Here is a 20,370-nt window from a genome sequence, read left to right on the forward strand (position 1 = left end):
ATATCTCATACCCGAATTATGTTTCATTTCCGGATAATTTTCATTCGTGATTTTTTCTATTGTAAGTAAGAAAAATGCTCGTAAAAATAAAATTTGAGATTTTTTTTTCACTTTTTCTTTTGGGTGTTGGTACAAAGCCAATATCAAAAAATTTATTGGAGAGTCCAGAGTCAGAATTTTCAAATAATGAAATCATAGTTTTGACAAAAAAACTTCAATGGGCTAGTTCATTGAGCACCTGGTGGGCACTTGTTGATTCCTGCCAACATTTTCCAAAAGCTTACACTTATGTATTTCAACAATTATTATGATCAATAGAGGCTTATCGAGTGCAGCTGTACGAAATTGTCGAGTAAAGTTGAAGACTGCTAAGGTTGTCAACTGAGACATTTGTCGAGCAATTGGTTCGCACAATAGAGTAGCACACAAGAAGAGAGAAAAGGAAAATATGGATGACAAAAGAAAACATAATTAATAGAAAGAGGTTATTATGATTTAGTTTGCCATAACTATTCATAGAGGTGAAATATAAATACAAATTCAAATGTACATAGAAATTTTGAAGCTGTTGGGGGGGTCATGGGCAACCAGTGACTCCAACATTGGCTCCGCCACTGAGAGAATCCCATCGGCTTTCATCTAGTAGGCGGACCCCTTGTACTCCGTCTTCCCTCCTTCCCCTTGAGTTATATGTCTCATAGGAGAATCCGCACACAACAGTATCTCTTTGTTATTTCAACATTTACCCATAAACTTAGTACTGTTTTAGAAACATAAAAGCAGAATAATAAAATACATGGAAGAAAATAGAAAGAGAAAACCATAGCGGAATGACTTGGAGCGTTGGACCAAAGAAAATGTCAAATGGCACAATATGCCTTTGCGGCATACTCAGTTTCACCAGTATGTCTCTGTGCCATGAGGAACTCAACATGATTCAAGGGCTTATACAGTAACGGGTGGTCTTCGTCCACGAGCTCATTCGGTACATGTATCACCCCTCTCTTGACAGAGAAGACACCAAATGTGTATCTTACAACATTTTCAGTCAAGGTCACTCTATGCCTACAAGGTCGGATTCTGTCATTGCTCCAAACCTAAGCCAGTAAAAGAACACAAATGTCCTCGTTGAAATATAATTACTTGCATCGTAGACAACTAGTAATTGGTTGCTTAAATATTTGTCAAAAAAAAAAAAAAAAATGGAAAGCCAAATTTTGAAAACTCAAATAACTAATAGAAAAAGGTGAAAATGAAATGGTTATCAAATTACTCGTGTTCAAAGGGTAAATAATATGCGACATACCTGAAATCCGTCAGCTGCTATGAATATTACGGATGAAGGTGGAGGATCAAAAAGCACCCACTCATCATCCTTTGTATTTATCTCCAGACCGTTGATATGGTTTTGATGGATTATGGTGGAGAAGTTCTTGTCCGTATGAATCTTTAAACCTACATCACCATCAAGTTTCTCGGGTTTCTCGTATCTAATCATTTTCAAATTGTAAAACATCGATCGAACGTGATCGTCGTGGTACTTCTCTACACCGTAGTTTTCAAACACCATTCTTGTCACAGTTTGATCTAATGCCGCCAGCACTTTTGCATAGAAGTCAGCACTCTCACTGGCCAACAAAGAACACATTATTTGTATAAATTGATGTATATGATCAATATAATATATATATATATATATATATATATGTATGTATGTATGTATGTATGTATGTATTGAGATCTATATGTTTGAGAAATGCAGAAGTGATCGGTCATACCGAAATTGATCGTTTCCATCGGGCCAAATGAGATGTGTGAATTGTTGAACATCTTGAGGGTTTGTGCCGTTGATGATCCCGTAGGTTCGTTGCCCGGAATTAGAAGTTGCATAGAAGAAGGGCTTTTCAGGAGTACCGGTTGGAAAATCAAACAAGTCGTCAAATGTAGAGAAGAAGGTGTTGGCAAGTTCCTTTGGAACTTTGTTGGGAAGAATTGCCGTGAAACAGCCGATATCTTCCAGTGCACGGCAAACGTCTTTGCGTGCCGAGAGCCAAGAACTTGTCCCCGGCTTCAAGCAGTCATCTTTCGAGAAATCTACCACTGGAATTTTGGCCATTGTTCTGTTGGCCTAGGAGGGGCAGGAGAGGCTTTATCTTTTGTGAGTTCTGAGTGATGATGGATCTATCTATATATACATTACGTGGTTAAACAGTGGACTTTCCCCTAATCGATCACACAAAATATTGTTCAACTTGCATGGATGAACAATAATTTTGACCCATTTTTTCAAGCAATTAAGAACTGTATTATTATTTTAAAGTAACTTCGCTCATCAATGAATGAGTGGAGATCATTATTGAAAATCTGGACCATTGATAGAGAAAAGTCAACGGTGAGCCACCGCAGTATTGATAAAAAAAAAGTCAGCATCTGTTGAAAAAGTCAAACCACCCATAAACTTCAGCATTGGCAACTTGACTAAACTATTGCATTTATAATGACGGCCTTGTCTTTTCCTCCTTTTTGTTTTTTTTTTTAAATTTTTGGAAATTCCAGTTTCTTTTAGGAAAATATAGGGTAATACTAAAAAGATCAAAATTCTTAAATCAAATTTATCAATCAAATGATATGGTAGTTGGTTATTGGATTACTAGTTAAGTGTTGATTAACGTGTTTATTTGTTATTGGTAACACATCATTTGATTTAAAAGTTTGACATCTCTATCGTTATTCAAATAAATAACATTAAATAAAGTCACTCACATTACAGTCGGTGACTCAGTATCAATAAAGTCGAATAACAAAGTCTTCCCTATAGACGTGGTTCCAAGTGATCACATCAAAAGCTGAAGCCAACCGTATGATATCTTCTAAAATGTTCCTCAGACGCCAAGGAGCAGAACAAACACCTTTTATAGCATCGATGACCAGCTTCGAGTTGGTAAACATGATCCTATTTGTTATTGTCGTTCCAATTTTGTGAGGCGTCCCCGAGATGTCATTCATGTTGGTTCATATACTCGTTTCATTACCAAACCATTTTTATGAAAAATTTCATTAAAGTAAAATGCCAAATTCAAGATGTATAGCATATGTTACCTGTAACACAAAATCCCTTGTGCACTAGCTTGGTGTGTCGAGCATATCTAATGCATGCAAGCTAGTTTAGGTAAAAATGTTGTACATGATAAAATTCAAATTTTAATCGGACATATCTAGTTTATGCTAAACTAGCCCAGGATCCCTTAAAAAGCCAGTTTAGCCCCGAATCTTGCCGATGGCCCTTGAAGGGTCAACTTAGGAACAAACCGGTAGCTAATGAAAATTAGTCACCTAATACTTTTTAATCTCTAATCTCTCACATCGTTACAACAACAAAATTGTGAAATGGCTGAATTTCATAAATGATGATACTTTGAGAGGTCAAATAAAGCCTCTAACCCCTAACCCATGTCGTTTCCACTAGACTTGCTCTTATGTACTAGCCACCCTGGCCCATAATAGCCGCACCATGGAGTTTGTTTGATACTGAAAACGAGGATATGGCTCTTCAAGAAGGAGAAGGATCCTCGCCGGATCCTTTTCCTGGAGATCCGGGGAATTCAGAAATCATGTATGTTCATCATACATCGTACGGTCAATTTTTGTTAGGTATTATTTATATTTAATTTTAAATTTTAAATGATTTCTGACCTCACGATGTACCATGAATGGATATGATTTCTGAATCCTCCGGATCCATAGGAAAAGGATCCGACGAGGATCCTTTTCCCTTCAAGAAATTAAAATTAAGGGATTTTTGTGAAATCTATATTCAATATATGGCACCAAAAATGGCAGGCCGGTCTTGAGATTTTTTAGGTCCAGGCGGTGACACCAAAAAATGTCTTAACTCTATATAAAAAAATTAAAATTTTTTTTTATTTGTTTTGACATGTAAGACTTAGATAAAATTACACTTAAAAAAAGCTTCAAACTCAAGAATTTAAAAACACGAAAAAAATCTAATTTATTTGTATTGAGAAAAAAGAACCAAAAAACCCCGGCTTACATCCAGTAGTGGACTCTTTGTATACGTCTTCCCCCATTCCCTTTGAGTGCTCTGTCTCATAGGAGAGTCCACACACAAGAATATCTCCTTGATATTTCAAAATTTAATCCTAAACAGAGTTTTGATTTGGTAAAACAAAAAGTAATAGAACAAAAATACTTGGAAGAAAAAAGAAAGAGAAAACCAAAGCGGAGATACAAATTAAAGTCAATTAGACATGAACCGTTGGTAAATCCTTGTGCTCATCTGACGGAGATTACAAATTTGAAAATGACTGATCAAACTAATAAAACTAAGTGCAAACTTCGAATTATAGTCAAAATGTCCCTTCGGTGACATCCAATAAAATTGAAACAAATATAGAAAAGATTAGTCAAAATGAAAATGGCTGATAACAAAAATTGGAGTTCAGCAAGTGAAACTTCAAAAAGATTTTGGAAACCGTGCTATAGAGGATGGGTGCAGGAGTTCTTTTTCCTCAAAGTTGTGTTAAATCATGCTTAAATTTGAATAGGTGGCAAGTTTTGAATGACTGGTAGTGTCGTCAGCATTATCCTGCATCAAGTTAATATTCATACAAGTTTTTCTCGTATATTAGATATGACCAACTACATTTACAACATTATTCAAGTTATATTTGATTGAATAACATTTGCCTTCGTAGTCTCACCTCCGAGCTCTGAAATGGTTATGTGGCAAAGGCCTTTTGATTTCCTTTACCAGTTACTTTCTGAATTGAACGGATCATTTGATTTTGAGATCAAAGGTCCACGTTTTTCGGCTTTAAAAAAATTAAAACATTTACGTAGGGTCATGTGTCACAATCTAGACTGTTGGATTTCAAATTTTTTGTAATCTAACGGTTTAGATTAATTAAGTTAATAAAAAAATTAATTAAAAATCCAAAAGAAAATACCTTACCATTTTCTCCCACCTTACACCACATTTCAATAATTTCAATGATTCTAAATAGGTAAAGACATGAGGTGCTACAAAATTGGTTAAAAATCTTATCGAAATCTATCCACAAAAATCGTATTTTCGGATAGTTACATGTGGCATGATGTGATCGGTTAAAAATCCTATTCGAAATTAAAAATAAAAATAATTTTTATTGTTTTAAAAAATAAAAAAAATACTAATATTTTAATGCGAATTGCATGGGCTATTCAATATAGGTGGAGATGCAACATGCAATTAGTGTTCATTAAGGGCAGTTACTATTCACTTAAGGGGATTGAATAGCCTATTGCCAAGGGGAGCCTTTACACACTGGAAATGCTCTTATTGCTTGACTTCTCCATCAGACTCACCTTAAGCCCAATTGCACAAGTGAGTTTGAGTGTTTTGGGGAGGGAGGGAGTGGATTGGGTTGCCTATCCCCAAGGCAATAAGCAATGGTGAAGTTGCTCTTAAAGTGGCTACCTTTCCTTCAGGTTGAATCAAGCGCAAGGCCATTATTTGATCATTTACGGCCTTTGGCTATTTAATTGATGGACGTGTGCCCTATTGGAGCCATGGCCTTACTTCTTAGTTATGTATGACAAATAAGAATCCATTGATACAAAGACAATAACAAAAGACTTATTGGAGGGTCTAGTAGCGGAGTCAGGATTTTGAAATAATGAGATCATAATTTCAACAAAAAAACTTCAATGGACCAGTTCATCGAGCACATGGTGGGCACTTGTCGATTCTTGCCGACATTTGCCAAAAGCTTACACTTACATATATCGACAACTACTATGATCAATAGAGGCTTATCGAGGGTAGTTGTACGTAACTGTTGAGAATTGTTGAAGACTGCTAAGGTTGTCAACTGAGACATTTGTCAAGCAATTGGTTCGCACAATAGAGTAGCACACAAGTAGAGAGAAAAGGAAAATATGGATGGCAAAAGAAAATATAATCAATAGAAGGAGGTTGTAATGATTTATCTTGTCATAACTATTTATAGGGGTGAAATACAAATACAGAGTTAAATGTACATAGAATTTTGAAGTTGTTGGGGTCATGGGCAACCGGTGACCTCAACGTTGGTTGCACCACTGGGAGAGTCCCATTGGCGTTTATCCAGTAGGTGGACCCCTTGACCCCTTGTACCCCATCTTCCCTCCTTCCCCTTGAGTTCTATGTCTCATAGGAGAATCCGCACACAAGAATATCTCTTTGTTATTTCAACATTTACCCATAAATTTAGTACTGTTTTAGAAACATAAAAGCAGAATAATAAAATACATGGAAGAAAATAGAAAGAGAAAACCATAGCGGAATGACTTGGAGCGTTGGACCAAAGAAAATGTCAAATGGCACAATACGCCTTTGCGGCATACTCAGTTTCACCAGTATGTCTCTGTGCGATGAGGAACTCAACATGATTCAAGGGCTTATACAGTAACGGGTGGTCTTCGTCCACGAGCTCTTTCGGTACGTGTATCACCCCTCTCTTGACAGAGAAGACACCAAATGTGTATCTTACGACATTTTCAGTCAAGGTCACCCTATGTCTACAAGGTCGAATTCTGTCATTGCTCCAAACCCAAACCAATAAAAGAACACAAATGTCCTTGTCGGAAAATAATTACTTGCATCGTAGACAACTAGTAATTGGTTGCTAAAATATTTGTCAAAAAATAAAAACGGGATGCCAAATTTTGAAAACTCAAATAACTAATAAAAAAAAGTGAAAATGAAATGGTTATCAAATTACTCGTGTTCAAAGGGTAAATAATATGTGACATACCTGAAATCCGTCAGCTGCTATGAATATTACGGACGAGAGTGGAGGATCAAAAAGCACCCACTCATCATCCTTTGTATTTATCTCCAGACCGTTGATATGGTTTTGATAGATTATGGTGGAGAAGTTCTTGTCCGTATGAATCTTTAAACCTACATCACTATCAAGTTTCTCGGGTTTCTCGTATCTAATCATTTTCAAATTGTAAAACATCGATCGAACGTGATCGTCGTGGTGCTTCTCTACACCGTAGTTTTCAAACACCATTCTTGTCACAGTTTGATCTAATGCCGCCAGCACTTTTGCATAGAAGTCAGCACTCTCACTGGCCAACAAAGAACACATTATTTGTATAAATTGATGTATATGATCAATATAATATATATATATATATATATATATATATATATATATATAAGTATTGAGATCTATATGTTTGAGAAATGCAGAAGTGATCGATCATACCGAAATTGATCGTTTCCATCCGGCCAAATGTGATGTGTGAATTGTTGAACATCTTGAGGGTTTGTGCCGTTGATGATCCCGTAGGTTCGTTGCCCGGAATTAGAAGTTGCATAGAAGAAGGGCTTTTCAGGAGTACCGGTTGGAAAATCAAACAAGTCGTCAAATGTAGAGAAGAAGGTGTTGGCAAGTTCCTTTGGAACTTTGTTGGGAAGAATTGCCGTGAAACAGCCGATATCTTCTAGTGCACGGCAGACGTCTTTGCGTGCCGAGAGCCAAGAACTTGTCCCCGGCTTCAAGCAGTCATCTTTCGAGAAATCTACCACTGGAATTTTGGCCATTGTTCTGTTGGCCTAGGAGGGGCAGGAGAGGCTTTATCTTTTGTGAGTTCTGAGTGATGATGGATCTATCTATATATACATAAACTGTGTTACGTGGTTAAACAGTGGACTTTCCCCTAATCGATCACACAAAATAATGTTCAGCTTGCATGGACGAACAATAATTTTGACCCATTTTTTCAAGCAATTAAGAACTGTATTATTATTTTAAAGTAACTTCGCTCATCAATGAATGAGTTTAGATCATATTCAGATCTCTGTGTCCAGAGCTCAAGGATCCAGAGGTTCGAGCGGTTGAAGAGATAAAAGAGAGATTTAGACTCTTGACTTGTGTGAGATGGGTTAGTAAAATATACTAATGAGAACCACATGATTTAAAATGAGGGATTCGGATATCCGGGTGCGTTGACTCTAGACAAAAAAGTTCGGAGAGGATCTTAATTCCCATTGAATGGTTACATCTTTTGTCAAAATATTAATAAACTAGTATAGATAAAAAAAAATGTCACATATGAGGGCTTTTGATTAACGTTAGTAGACTAAATTTGCAAACAGAATGATGTGTCATCATCAATAAATAAGTACAGTAATCGACACTTAAGTATAATCCAATCATTGACTTCCATGTCATTTATTTTACAAAATTAAGTTTACAAATTTAGTTTTTCTTATTATATTTTTTCAAAAGGAGACCAACTAGTGACTTCGTCACAGAAGTTCACCATTCTGAGCATCAGGAAGACTCACAGAAATATTTCAATCGCCCCTAACCATCATTATACAATTCACCAATATTAAGAATCGAACTCAGAATATGCCGTATAAAAAACGAATCTAAAATTCATCACCAACATCACTCTTTATTTTTAAACACAAAGGAGACGACCAAGTGCTGCACTCTATTACAGACCACGGAACCAAGATATGAATAGCACGGTTTCACGAAAGTTTGACCTTTATTCTAACAATTTGCCTCCACCTTGTGAACCATACTGACAAGAAGGTCTTTTGTCAGACAGCGGCCAAAACCAATAGAGAGGTGCGAGGGTTCAAAAAGTAGGGCAGTGATGGGTGGTGAGTCATGGGAGTTTTTATAGTGTAGCCTGTGGAGAGTATATTTGCTCACCGTCATCCTATAACCCAGGTTCACCATGTATCTAACCATATGTAATTTCATGTTAACAAAAATTAAATGAATGACATAATAGAAGAATAAGTATATAAGAAGTATGCATCATAATTTATGACGGTGAATAATAATGTTCGCTAAGCTGTAGGTTTATAGTTATACGTAGGACATCAAACAGTGAGCCCCCGCACTTTTGAACGAGAAAAGTCAGCATCTGTTGAAAATGGCAAACCACCTTCAGTATTTGGCAACTTGACTAAACCATTGATGACAACCTTGTCTTTTCACCTTTTTTTTTTTTTTTTTTTTTTTTTTTAGATTTTTGGAAATTCCAGTTTCTTTTAGGAAAAAAATAAGGTAATACTAAGGAGATCAAAACTTTTAAACCAAATGATGTGGTGATTGGTCATTGAATTACTAATTAAGTGTTGATTAACGTGCTTATTTATTATTAGTAACATATCATTTAGTTTGCAAATTTGATTTAAAATTTTGATCTTCCAAATATTATCCAAATAAGTAATATTAGATAAAGTCAATCATATTACAATAAGTATCAATACAGTCAAATAACAAAGTCTTTCCTATTGACGTGGGTCCAAGTGATCACACCAAAAGTTGAAGACAACCGTATGATATCTTCTAAAATGTTCCTCAGACGCCAAGGAGTAGAACAAACACCTTTTATAGCATCGATGACCAGCTTCGAGTTTGGTAAACATGACCCTATTTGTTATTGTCGTTCCAATTTTGTGAGGCGTCCCCGAGGTGTCGTTCATGTTGGTTCATATACTCGTTTCATTACCAAACCATTTTTATGAAAAATTTCATTAAAGTAAAATGCCAAATTCAAGATGTATAGCATATGTTACCTGTAACACAAAATCTCTTGTGCGCTAGCTTGGCGTGTCGAGCATATCTAATGCATGCAAGCTAGTTTAGGTAAAAATGTTGTACATGATAAAATTCAGTTTTTAATGGGACATATCTAGCTTATGCTAAACTAGTCCAGGGCCCTCCAAGAAGCCAGTTTAGCCCCAAATTTTGCCGATGGCCCTTGAAGGGTCAACTTAGATCATCTCCAAATAAGGGCTGGCCAGAGGGCTCGTTTTAGCCCTCTGGTTCTCCAAAATATTAATATTTTAATGAATCATGATCATATTTGTCTTCATTTCCAACCGATGGTCATAGGGCCAAACATAATTTATTATTTAAATTTAAAAACTACAACAACTTAAAGTTAAAAACAACAACTTATATTTAAAAACTACAACTTCAATTTAAAAACGACAAATTATATTTTAAAAACTACAAATTAAATTTAAAAACAACATTAACTTAAATTTGAAGACTACAAAAACTTAAATTTAATATCCATAATCAACATCATCTTCATCATCTGCCATTGTAGGAGTATAGTCAGAGGTAAACAACTACCGTAGAGTCATAATTTCTTTTTTTTTTTCCTTATCAAAATAGGCCTTACTCATTGAGTGTAATTCGAAGTGTTCATTTCCATATTCTTATCATCCATCTCTTCTTGTATTTGTTTGGCCCGTTCTTCATGCCTACACTTCCTTTCTTTCGCCTCAAGTGCATTTTGATCCGCCATTAATCGCAATGAGGCCGCCACTTCATGTTGAGCGGCGTAATCATCATTTGCCTTGCCCTTTTCCTTTAACCTTCGCACCTTATTTCGTCTCATAGCCCTAGGTATGGAACCTTCACCCGAAGACGGATTTTCTACCCTTGTTTGTTGAATGGTAGGAGATCCATCTTCATCCATATCTGCAACTGAGGATGTAGTTCCAAACACCGGCGTAGTAGCTCTATGTTGAGGTTGATCTTCAAATAACACCCACCCTTTACAAATTTCCCAACTGTGAAACTGAAAGGGTTTTGAGCTGCTTTCCATATACAATTCCTCCGCTTGGCATACCTAGAAAATATAATTACAAAAATTAAAAGAAATTAATTTATGAAATTAAATGTAATATAATTAAATATTTAAAATAAATTGTGAAAACACTTACTTCGTCGTAATAATTAGTGCCGCTTTCATTTCTACTTGTGGCTGCTGACAATGCTTGATGCTATTTGTTCAAACTTGGCTGAAGATGTTTCTTCCATCTTGAAGAACAACTCTCGTGGTTTCAGATATTCAATGGAGTGGTGACACACCCTGACCCGGAATATCCACTAGGACTCCGAATCGAGTTGTGCTGGCCGACACCTGGAAGGTGACGAATGATGTGAACAAAGTGAATAAATTTAAACCTAAAAGTGCCCAAGGACTAGAGTGCACTGCGAGCGGGAACGAGTCCGTTTCACACGCAACGTTAGAGCATAAGTAAAGTACAATAGTGTGGGTAAGGATCATACCTTTAGAGGTAGCCAGCTATACTGAGATTCGCCACAAATCCTCGTCGATACGAACTTCCAACAGCTAAAACCTGGAATGGTGGAAAAACAAGTGTGAGTGGGCCTGAAAATAAAGTTTTTAATAAAAACCTTTTGAAAACATTATAACCCCTCACCATAAAACCCATATAATTTCCCAGAAAATAATAATACATATGTATATAGAAATCATGCTCGAGAATAGTGAAAACCAAGTATATGCCATGTCAAGTATCTCAGCAATGAAATAAGTAAGCCAGGTGAATTAAATCAATGTAAAATGATATGCTAGCTAGAGTCACCTAACGTGACCTGTACAGAACTAAACCTGCACACGAGTCGGAACCGCCTAATGTGGTCTGTACGACAGGCTGGGTGTAAATAAATACGCTTAAGTGCTACGACCACGTGAAGGCTGTGCGAAGTAACGAAAGTCACCTACGAGTCGAAACCACCTAATGTGGTTTGTACGACAGACTGGCACCTGCCTTAGATCCAAGGTGAGCATACGGTGTCGGAGATGAACGATCACGTGAAGGCTAGCCCTGACCTCGGGTGGAGCACTAACACCGGGGTGCAGGATAATGAGTACCAAATGCATCCAGGCATAATCATGTACATCACAACCACTAACTTCATAATGTAGTCACCTGTAACTTACCTGGGCTCCGTAGCATTATGCAACAGTATACATGACTACACCAATGCATATACTAAAATATAACACAAGTATGACATGATATTTCAATCACATTTCATTTAAAACAATTTCTAGGAAAAATGTAAAGTATACATACGTATATATATAGAAAACCAAAAGCCCACTCACCTGGAGTCCGCGCTACAACTCCCTAGCACAAACATCAAGGCGTCACGAACGATCGGCGCCTAGAACAATTATCAAATCACGACTTAGAATTCTTATCAATAGAACACTTAACTTACATATCTTATTCGGGAAGATCCGTACGTCAGATTCCCGATCCGTAAGTTTCTAATATCCTCAAATATTACGTATTATAATGTATCAAAGTTTGGTGACGATCCAATGGTCGGATTATTAATTGTTATAATAATCAAGCGACGGACCTTAATTAAACTAGATTCACAATACTCAAATCCACATCATATGGATATCAAATCTGAGATCAGGATATCAATTTAGTGTAAAATAGCATCGGCGGCCCATTGGCCACGCGCCACCGCCGGTGGCGGTCGGCCGCCACGTCTTGCCGGAAAATTCAACTATTTCTAAAAATTCTCAAACTTCACAGAAATGAAGATCTCAGTGAGTGGAGCAACTTTCATACATGTAACTATGGACAATTTGGCCGGGAAACACCTCAAATTCTCTTCGATCTATCAGAAACCCTATAAAGGGTGATTCTTGATTCGTCCTCAAATTGACTCCGACACTCCAACTAGTGATTGGGCATTGTTTCTAGACTCAAGGGAAGTATATTGGTGCTGGCAATTGAGAGAAATCATTGCAGAAATGGCGGATTGCCACCAAGAACACCACCGTGTCGCCGATGCTCTTGCCACGAAACCAAGACCAAATCTTGTCCAATTTGTGTAGAAAATCGAAGAGGAATGATCGATGAGAAGTTCCCAAGTAGTGGGCCGGTGCAATACACCGAAATTTGACCAGAGAAAGTACTGGATTTCATGCATTTTTGCCGGGTTGGGTACGGGTCATGGTGAACCCGGCGGTTCTCCTTCTCCTCTTCCTCTCTCCTTTCTCTCCTTTCTCTTTTCCCTGATTGGTCACCATCACATCTCTCCTCTTCTGATTCGCCTCACCTCTCCCTCCTTTCTCTCGTTTATCCTTCATCTCCACCGCCCAACTTTCTTCCTTTTAATCTGGGCCACACATCTGACCTTCCTGATTTGGCTTCAGAAATCTAGAGCATTCTAGAAGATAACCAATTTACTAAAATGCCTCCGGCTTTAAAGATTAATATCTCATTCGTTATAATTCCAAATCACGATCTGTTTGCGCCCATGCATTCGTGGCAACGAGTACTACGAGGATACGCCAAGAAATTGAACCTTACGTGACACGACACGGCAGTCAACAAAAGTCAACACTTTGCCTCGAAAGGCATTTTCGTAAATTCATGTTTAAAAATTATAAAAATCGTAATAATTGGGGACTGTTAAAGAGGAGGCGACAAATTTACTTTGTAAAAGTGGTATTAAAGTGGTGTTGGAAGTCGACAATTTTATATTGTCAAAGAATGGTGTATTTGTTGACTCTTCTTCTACTTTATGGCATTGTCGTTTAGCACATTTGAATTATAGATCTTTAAAATATTTGTCTAAACATGGTTTAATTTCTTGTAAAGATGTTGCATTTAAAAATTGTGAAATCCGCACACAAGCTAAAATTACGAAGAAACCTTTTCAAAAAGTAGAAAGAAATACTGAAATATTAGATTTAGTTCATTCTGATATATGTGAGTTTAATGGTGTTTTAACTAGAGGGGGAAAACACTATTTTTTTACTTTTATTGATGACTGCTCTAGATTTACTTATGTTTATTTAATGTCTAATAAAGATGAGGCCTTTGAATTTTTCAAACGATGTAAGGCAAAGGTTGAAAACTAAAAGGAAAGGAAAATTAAAATCCTTCGGAGTGATAGAGGTGGTGAATATTTTTCAAATGAATTCTCTTTGTTTTGTGAAGAATATGGAATCATTCATCAGAAAACTGTACCTTACACTCCACAACAAAATGGCTTAGCAGAAAGAAAGAATAGGACACTCACTGATATGATTAATTCAATGACATAAGTGCAAATGTTCCTACATATTTATGGGGTGAAACTCTTCTTGTAGCATGCCATATACAAAACAGAATTACCCCTAAGAAAACTTATGAGTCACCATATGAAGTATGGAAAGGCAGAAAGCCAAATTTGGATTATTGAAGAGTTTTGGGGTGTTTGTCCGTTTATAGGTCTCACGACCCTAAAAGATCCAAATTAGGTCCTAGAGGCATAAAAAGTATTTTTGTGGGATATGCCCAGAACTCTAAAACCTACAGATTGCTTGATGTGAACTCAATTATCATTGTTGAGTCAAGAGATGTAGAGTTCTTTGAGGATAAATTCTATAATGACCCTAGTCCTAGTTCAGTTGAAGAACATAATCAACAATCAGTGTCGAAAGAAAATCCCAGTTCAGTTTCCGGCACCAAAAAGAGAAAGGAACTGGAAGAGGTTCTAGAACGTAGGAAAAGTCAAAGGGTCAAAAAAGAAAAGAATTTAGGTCCTGATTTTATATCTTCAGAAGCCATTTTATTTTTGGTGGAAGGAAACAAAGAAAAGGTTCTACATAAAATACCCTTCATTTTAAATGTAGAAGGAGATCCTGTAACCTTAAAAGAAGCAATGACTTATAGAGATGCTGCTTTCTGGAAAGAAGTTGTAGATGATGAGATGAACTCATTGTTATCAAACCAAACATGGACTTTGGTTGACTTACCACATGCATCTAAACCAGTTGGTTGTAAGGGGGTGTTTAGAAGGAAGTATAATACTGATGGTTTTTTGCAAACCTTCAAAGCCCGATTGGTAGCCAAAGGTTTTAAATAGAAAAAGGAAGTTGACAACTTTGACACCTATGCACCAGTTGCAAGAATCACCTCCATTAGAGTGCTATTTTCTTTAGCATCCGTATATAACCTATATGTACATCAAATGGATGTGAAAACAGCCTTTTTAAATGGGGATTTGGATGAAGAGGTATATATGAAGCAGCTGGAAAGATTTGTTCTTCCTGGTAATGAAAAGAAGGTTTGTAAATTAGTGAAATCACTATATGGTCTAAAACAAGAGCCAAAACAATGGCATGAAAAATTTGACTTTGTCATTTTGTCAAATGGTTTTAGACATAATAATGCTGATAAGTGTATTTATTCTAAATTCACTGATGAATATGGTGTTGTCATATGCTTATATGTAGATAATTTACTAATATTTGGGACCAATATGAAAGCTATATCCAAAACTAAGAAGTATCTAAATTCAAATTTCAAAATGAAAGATTTGAATGAAGTGGATACTATCTTAGGGATAAAAGTAGGGAGACATGATGAGGGTTTTGCATTGTGCCAGTCACACTATGTTAAAAAAAAAACTGCAAAAGTATAAGCATTTGCAAATAAAAGAAGCACCAACCCCTTATGACTCTAAGATCAACATGCTAGTAAATTCTGGCAGATCAGTTGCTCAACTTGAATATGATAGTGCAATTGGAGAATTGATGTATGATTCGCATAGCACAAGGCCAGACATAGCATTTGCTATTTGTAAGCTTTCAAGATATACTAGCAACCCTAGCACTTTACATTGGAAAGCAATTTGTAGAGTTTTTGGTTATCTTAAAAAGACTACTAATTTGGGTCTATTTTATTCACAATTTCTAGCGATACTAGAAAGGTACTCAGATGCTAGTTGGATTATTAGCGCAAGCGATAATAAATCTACAACATGATGGATATTCACTATTGGGGGAGGTGTTGTTTCTTGGGTATCAAAGAAACAAACTGTTATATCACACTCCACTATGGAATCTAAGTTCATAGCATTAGTAGCCGCATGCAAAGAAGCAGAATGGTTAAGAGATTTATTGTTTGACATAGAGTTGTGGCCACAACCAATGCCATCTATTTCTTTGTATTACGATAGTGAATCTACATTGTCTAGAGCTTATAGCAAAGTATATAATGGTAAATCTAGACATATTAGCTTTAGACATGAATTTGTCAAATAGTTAATAACACAAGGAGTTGTTAACATAACTTATGTAAGGTCAAATAAAAATCTGGCAGATCCTTTTACTAAGGGATTCTCGAGAGATATGGTACAAAGTACTTCTAGTGGAATGGGGCTGAAACCCTTTGCTATAAATCACCAGTAATGGTAACCCAACTTTGCCTAGAACATAACTAGACCAAAGTTCAATGGGAAATAACAAGTTATTGATAAGTGATTCGAATAAGCACTGAATAATTTATATAGCCTATTCCAGAATGTCAGTGCATACTGCTATGATATAGAGGATGAAATTTAAATTCTTAATGAGGTATAATAATATAAAATGTTCAAATAACAGGAACGTATACAAGTAACATCACCTATATAAACATAAGGAGTGGTGCCGCTTTTACGAAGAGTTTTTTTGGGTTTTCTCTTGTAAATGTTTATGAAACCAGGATGTAGCATATGGCCATAATAGTGCTAACTAGATACAAAATTTTCTCCAAGGAAGCTATAATATGATCATGTGTGTAGCATTTTCTGGTTTTGATTGATAAGTACATAGTTTAAGGTATGGAGATGCCATTATTGTATTTGTAAGAGCCTTGAGACACTTACACTAATTGAAGGTTAAAATTGACGGATACCTTTTTGTATGCATGAACATATGTGTATGATTAAAGTTTATGATAGAAAGATTAATTCATTATAATATTTCTAGTTTTATATGTTTTGAGATAGAGGAGAATTGTTATGTTTCCAAGTATATGAGCATTTATATTATTAAAATAGAGAAGGATTGTTGGTGTATTTCATTAATATATATATATGTATGGTGTTACTTTCGTGTATAATGGGAGAAAGGCTGCAGTGATGCGTAGCAATAGGATTGCATCTTTTCCGAAAAATTGAAAGGATGCAGCAGGTTGTCTTTTAAGAAAACGAAAGGATGCAGCAGGGTGCGACTTTGATTAAAAGATGCATCCATTCGGTAGTAATGATGCAGGAAAGAACATGGCTTTTTATATGCACACTTTGATCCATCTTCAAAGCGTTTCATAATATCTATATATAGCTCATGTTGGCTGCATATTTAGATATATAATTCTTTAAACAATAGTTTTTTATCCTTTTTCTCTCCATCAAAATCATACAGTTTCATTTTAGAAGATTTTAAGGGAATTTCAATTCTTATTAAACTAAAATTCCAAACTTTGTTGTATCCTGGAAGTAATTCGCTTTAGACCCATTAACAAACTCATATTAGAGTGAGGGCAAATATCACTTTAAGGAAAACGTATTAACGTGCCTCAAAGTCATTTTTTTGTCAAATTCTCAATCTTATTCTAAAAGTCTTTCCCCTAACGTATCACTCAAAAATAGTGATCAACTTGCATGGCAAGGATCTGGATTCACGCGGTTAATTAAACAGTGGACTTTCCCTTAACGTATCACTCAAAAATAATGATCAACTTGCATGGATGAACAATAATTCTGACCCCATTTTTTTTTAAACTATTAAGAACTGTATTATTATTTGAAAGTAACTTTGCTCCTCAATGAATGAATCGAGATCATCATCTTCGTATATCTGTATTCAGAGCTCAGGAATTTGAAGATTCGGGTGGTTGAAGAGAGAGAAAGAGAGATTCAAACTCTTAATTTGTTTGAGGTGGGTAAATAGAATAGGCTAAGGAGAACTGTTTGATTTAAAATGAGTGGTTCGGATTTCTAAATTCGTCGGCTTAAACACAATAATTCAGAGAACATCTTAATTCTCAATGAATGGTTACGTTTTCTGTCAAAATATTAATAAACTAATATAGTTCCAAAAAATGCCACATATGAGGACTTTTGAGTAATGCTAGGTAGACTAAATTTATAATCTAAATAATGTGTCATCAAGAAAAAATAAGCACGGTAATCGACACTTAAGTAATAACCCAATCATCGACTTCCATGTCATTTAGTTTACAAAATGAAATCTACAAATTTAGTATTCCTTGTTATATTTTTTTTTTCCACAAATGAACCAGCTGGTGGCTTCGCCACAGTAATCCACCCTTCATGTGTCATATGAAATACGAATCTAAAATTCATTTCCAACAGTACCTTTTATTTTTAGGAAAACTAATGAAAAGGGCTTGAAAACTTTGAGTTTTAATCAAAATGACAAAAAGATGTTGTAAGTGAATAGTACCAAAATTGACTTTTTAAAGTAAAAATGTCATTTTCGTTAAAAGTGAACAATATCAAAAATGTTTCGTTAAAACGAAATTTCCATTGACCTTTATTCTAACAATTTAGAAGATCTGAATAGCACACACAGTTCGCGAAATTTTGACCTTTATTCTAACAATTTACAAGATCTGAATAGCACACACAGTTCACAAAATTTTGACCTTTATTCTAACAATTTGTGGAATGAGGATTCTTTTTGTGAGGAGGATCTTCAAATGATGTCCGTTCATCGTACATCATGTGATTAGTTTTTGTCAAGTATTATTCATATTTAATTTAAATAAAAATATTTAAAATGATTTTTAGTCGTACGATATACGATAAACGAACACGATTTAAAAATCTCCAACATCCTTACAAAGAGAATCCGAAAAGAATCCTCGTTACACCTTGTGAACCACACTGACGAGAAGGCCTTTGGTCCATACATCAAACAAGAAAAGAAAGCGGGGAGGGTTCAAAAAGTAGGTCAGTGATAGGTGATGGGTCATGGGAGTTTTTTCTACTGTAGCCCATGGAAAACATTTTGTTCATCAACATAATTATAATGTATGTTTATTACACACCTAAGCATCTACCACATGTCATTTCACTTAATTTTAGTTAACTTTCACATTAAATATCACTATGTCAATTTAAAACAAAAAAAAAAAAAAACCCAAAATTAAGTTAAAAACACGTAACAAATGTATAGATATATAGTGAACATACATCATAATTGATGTTGATGAACAAAAATGCTCACTAGGCCGTAAGTTTCTAGTGGTTTGGACACCAGACACTATAATTTCGCTACACCGACACACTGTGTGAACAGTGCACAAAGCATTGAATTTTATTGAAAATATGAACTATATTTATTTATAGGGTAAATATCAGTTTACTACCCTCAAGTTTTGTGGTTTTCAACATTTGGTACATGAAGTTTTTTTTGTCTCAGAGTCATACCTAAAGTGTTAATTTTGGGATAGTCTCATACATCCGTTAGTCTAGCTGTTAAGTCTCCGTTTAACTGATGACGTGGTGCCTATGTGGACAACGACTGGGCGCCACATGTCATTAAAGGGTCCATATAGAAATTAAAAATTCAAAAATAAATTATCAAAAAAATAAATAAACACCTTCGTCTTCCTTGAATCCCACCCATGCCCACCTTTCCACCCCCCCCCCCAACACTCTTTCTCTAACACCACTCCTACCCGGACTTTTGCTACTCCACCCCTTGCTTTCGCAAAATCGACTGCGACACCCCCGACCAACCCCACTCCGCAACCTCCACCTACAAAGTCAAGTTCAGATGCAGCTATGGCGGCAAAATCTAGCCCCGCCCCCACAACCACCAGCTCACCTACGTCAGCAATGACACCAAAATCCTCATTGTCAATCACAATATCAAGCTTTCTGCTTTAATCTCCAGGCTCTCCTCCCTCTCCAACACCCCTAACGACACCGATGGATCTTCTCCGATGGCTCCAATCCCGACTTCAATTCAGATCGGATCTCTCAATGGATCATCTTCGACAGCTCCAGTCACGGCCTCACTGATAAACCCTGATTTCCTGGGGATCGCCATACTAGAGAACCGGTGATGTATCAGGCGAAGATTCAGAGTCAAAACCAGGAGTTGTAGAGGATGCAAATCGTTACTGGTCACGAGCCGAGAAGCACATGAACACTGGGGGTATCCAGTGACGACTGGGGTGGGAGGGTTTGCAGAGATGGGGTGGGTGGAATTCGGGGAAGACGAAGGTGGTTTTTTTTTTTAATTTATTTTTTAATATTTAATTTCCACATGGACCCTTTAATGACACGTGGCACCCAGTCATTGTCCACATAGGTGCCACGTCATCAGTTAACAGAAGGCTTAACAGCCAGACTAACGGATGTATGAGACTGCCCCAAAATTAACACTTTAGGTATGACTATGGAACGAAAAAAACACCATGTACCAAATGTTGAAAACCATGAAACTTGAGGCTAGTAAACGGATATTTACCCTTATTTATACAAAGGGCATCAAATGGTGAGTCGCCACACTATTCATGGAGAAAAGTCAGCATCTGTTGAATAAGGCAGACAACCCATAAACTTCAACATTGGCAACTTGACTAAACCATTGCATTTATGATGAAAGCTTTATCTTTTCTTTTTAGGAGGGTGTAGCTATAACGACCCGTCCCCAAAAGTTACAGTCTTTATAAATTTTTTAAATGTGAAATTTTGAAAATGCCCTTCAAGG

General features: G+C 36.2%; 2 protein-coding genes across 2 annotated transcripts; both read right to left on the bottom strand.

Annotated features, from left to right (window-relative positions):
- Positions 1-471: 471 nt before the first annotated feature.
- LOC137711595 (putative 2-oxoglutarate-dependent dioxygenase AOP1.2) lies at positions 472-2,329 on the bottom strand. Its single transcript, XM_068450850.2, has 3 exons — positions 1,779-2,329; positions 1,307-1,628; positions 472-1,097 (listed from the first exon to the last, which is right to left on the bottom strand). The coding sequence occupies exons 1-3, from the start codon at positions 2,114-2,116 to the stop codon at positions 861-863; spliced, it is 897 nt and encodes a 298-aa protein (XP_068306951.2). The 5' UTR covers positions 2,117-2,329; the 3' UTR covers positions 472-860.
- A 3,757-nt stretch (positions 2,330-6,086) lies between these two features.
- LOC137709832 (putative 2-oxoglutarate-dependent dioxygenase AOP1) lies at positions 6,087-7,701 on the bottom strand. The gene is made up of 3 exons (XM_088696220.1): positions 7,257-7,701; positions 6,795-7,116; positions 6,087-6,617 (listed from the first exon to the last, which is right to left on the bottom strand). Exons 1-3 carry the CDS (start codon positions 7,592-7,594, stop codon positions 6,354-6,356), a joined length of 924 nt encoding a protein of 307 aa, XP_088552346.1. The 5' UTR covers positions 7,595-7,701; the 3' UTR covers positions 6,087-6,353.
- Between the last annotated feature and the right edge of the window lie 12,669 nt (positions 7,702-20,370).

The sequence above is a fragment of the Pyrus communis genome, chromosome 6 (assembly GCF_041283825.1).
Source record: "Pyrus communis isolate YQ-2024b chromosome 6, ASM4128382v1, whole genome shotgun sequence".
NCBI lineage: Eukaryota > Viridiplantae > Streptophyta > Magnoliopsida > Rosales > Rosaceae > Pyrus > Pyrus communis.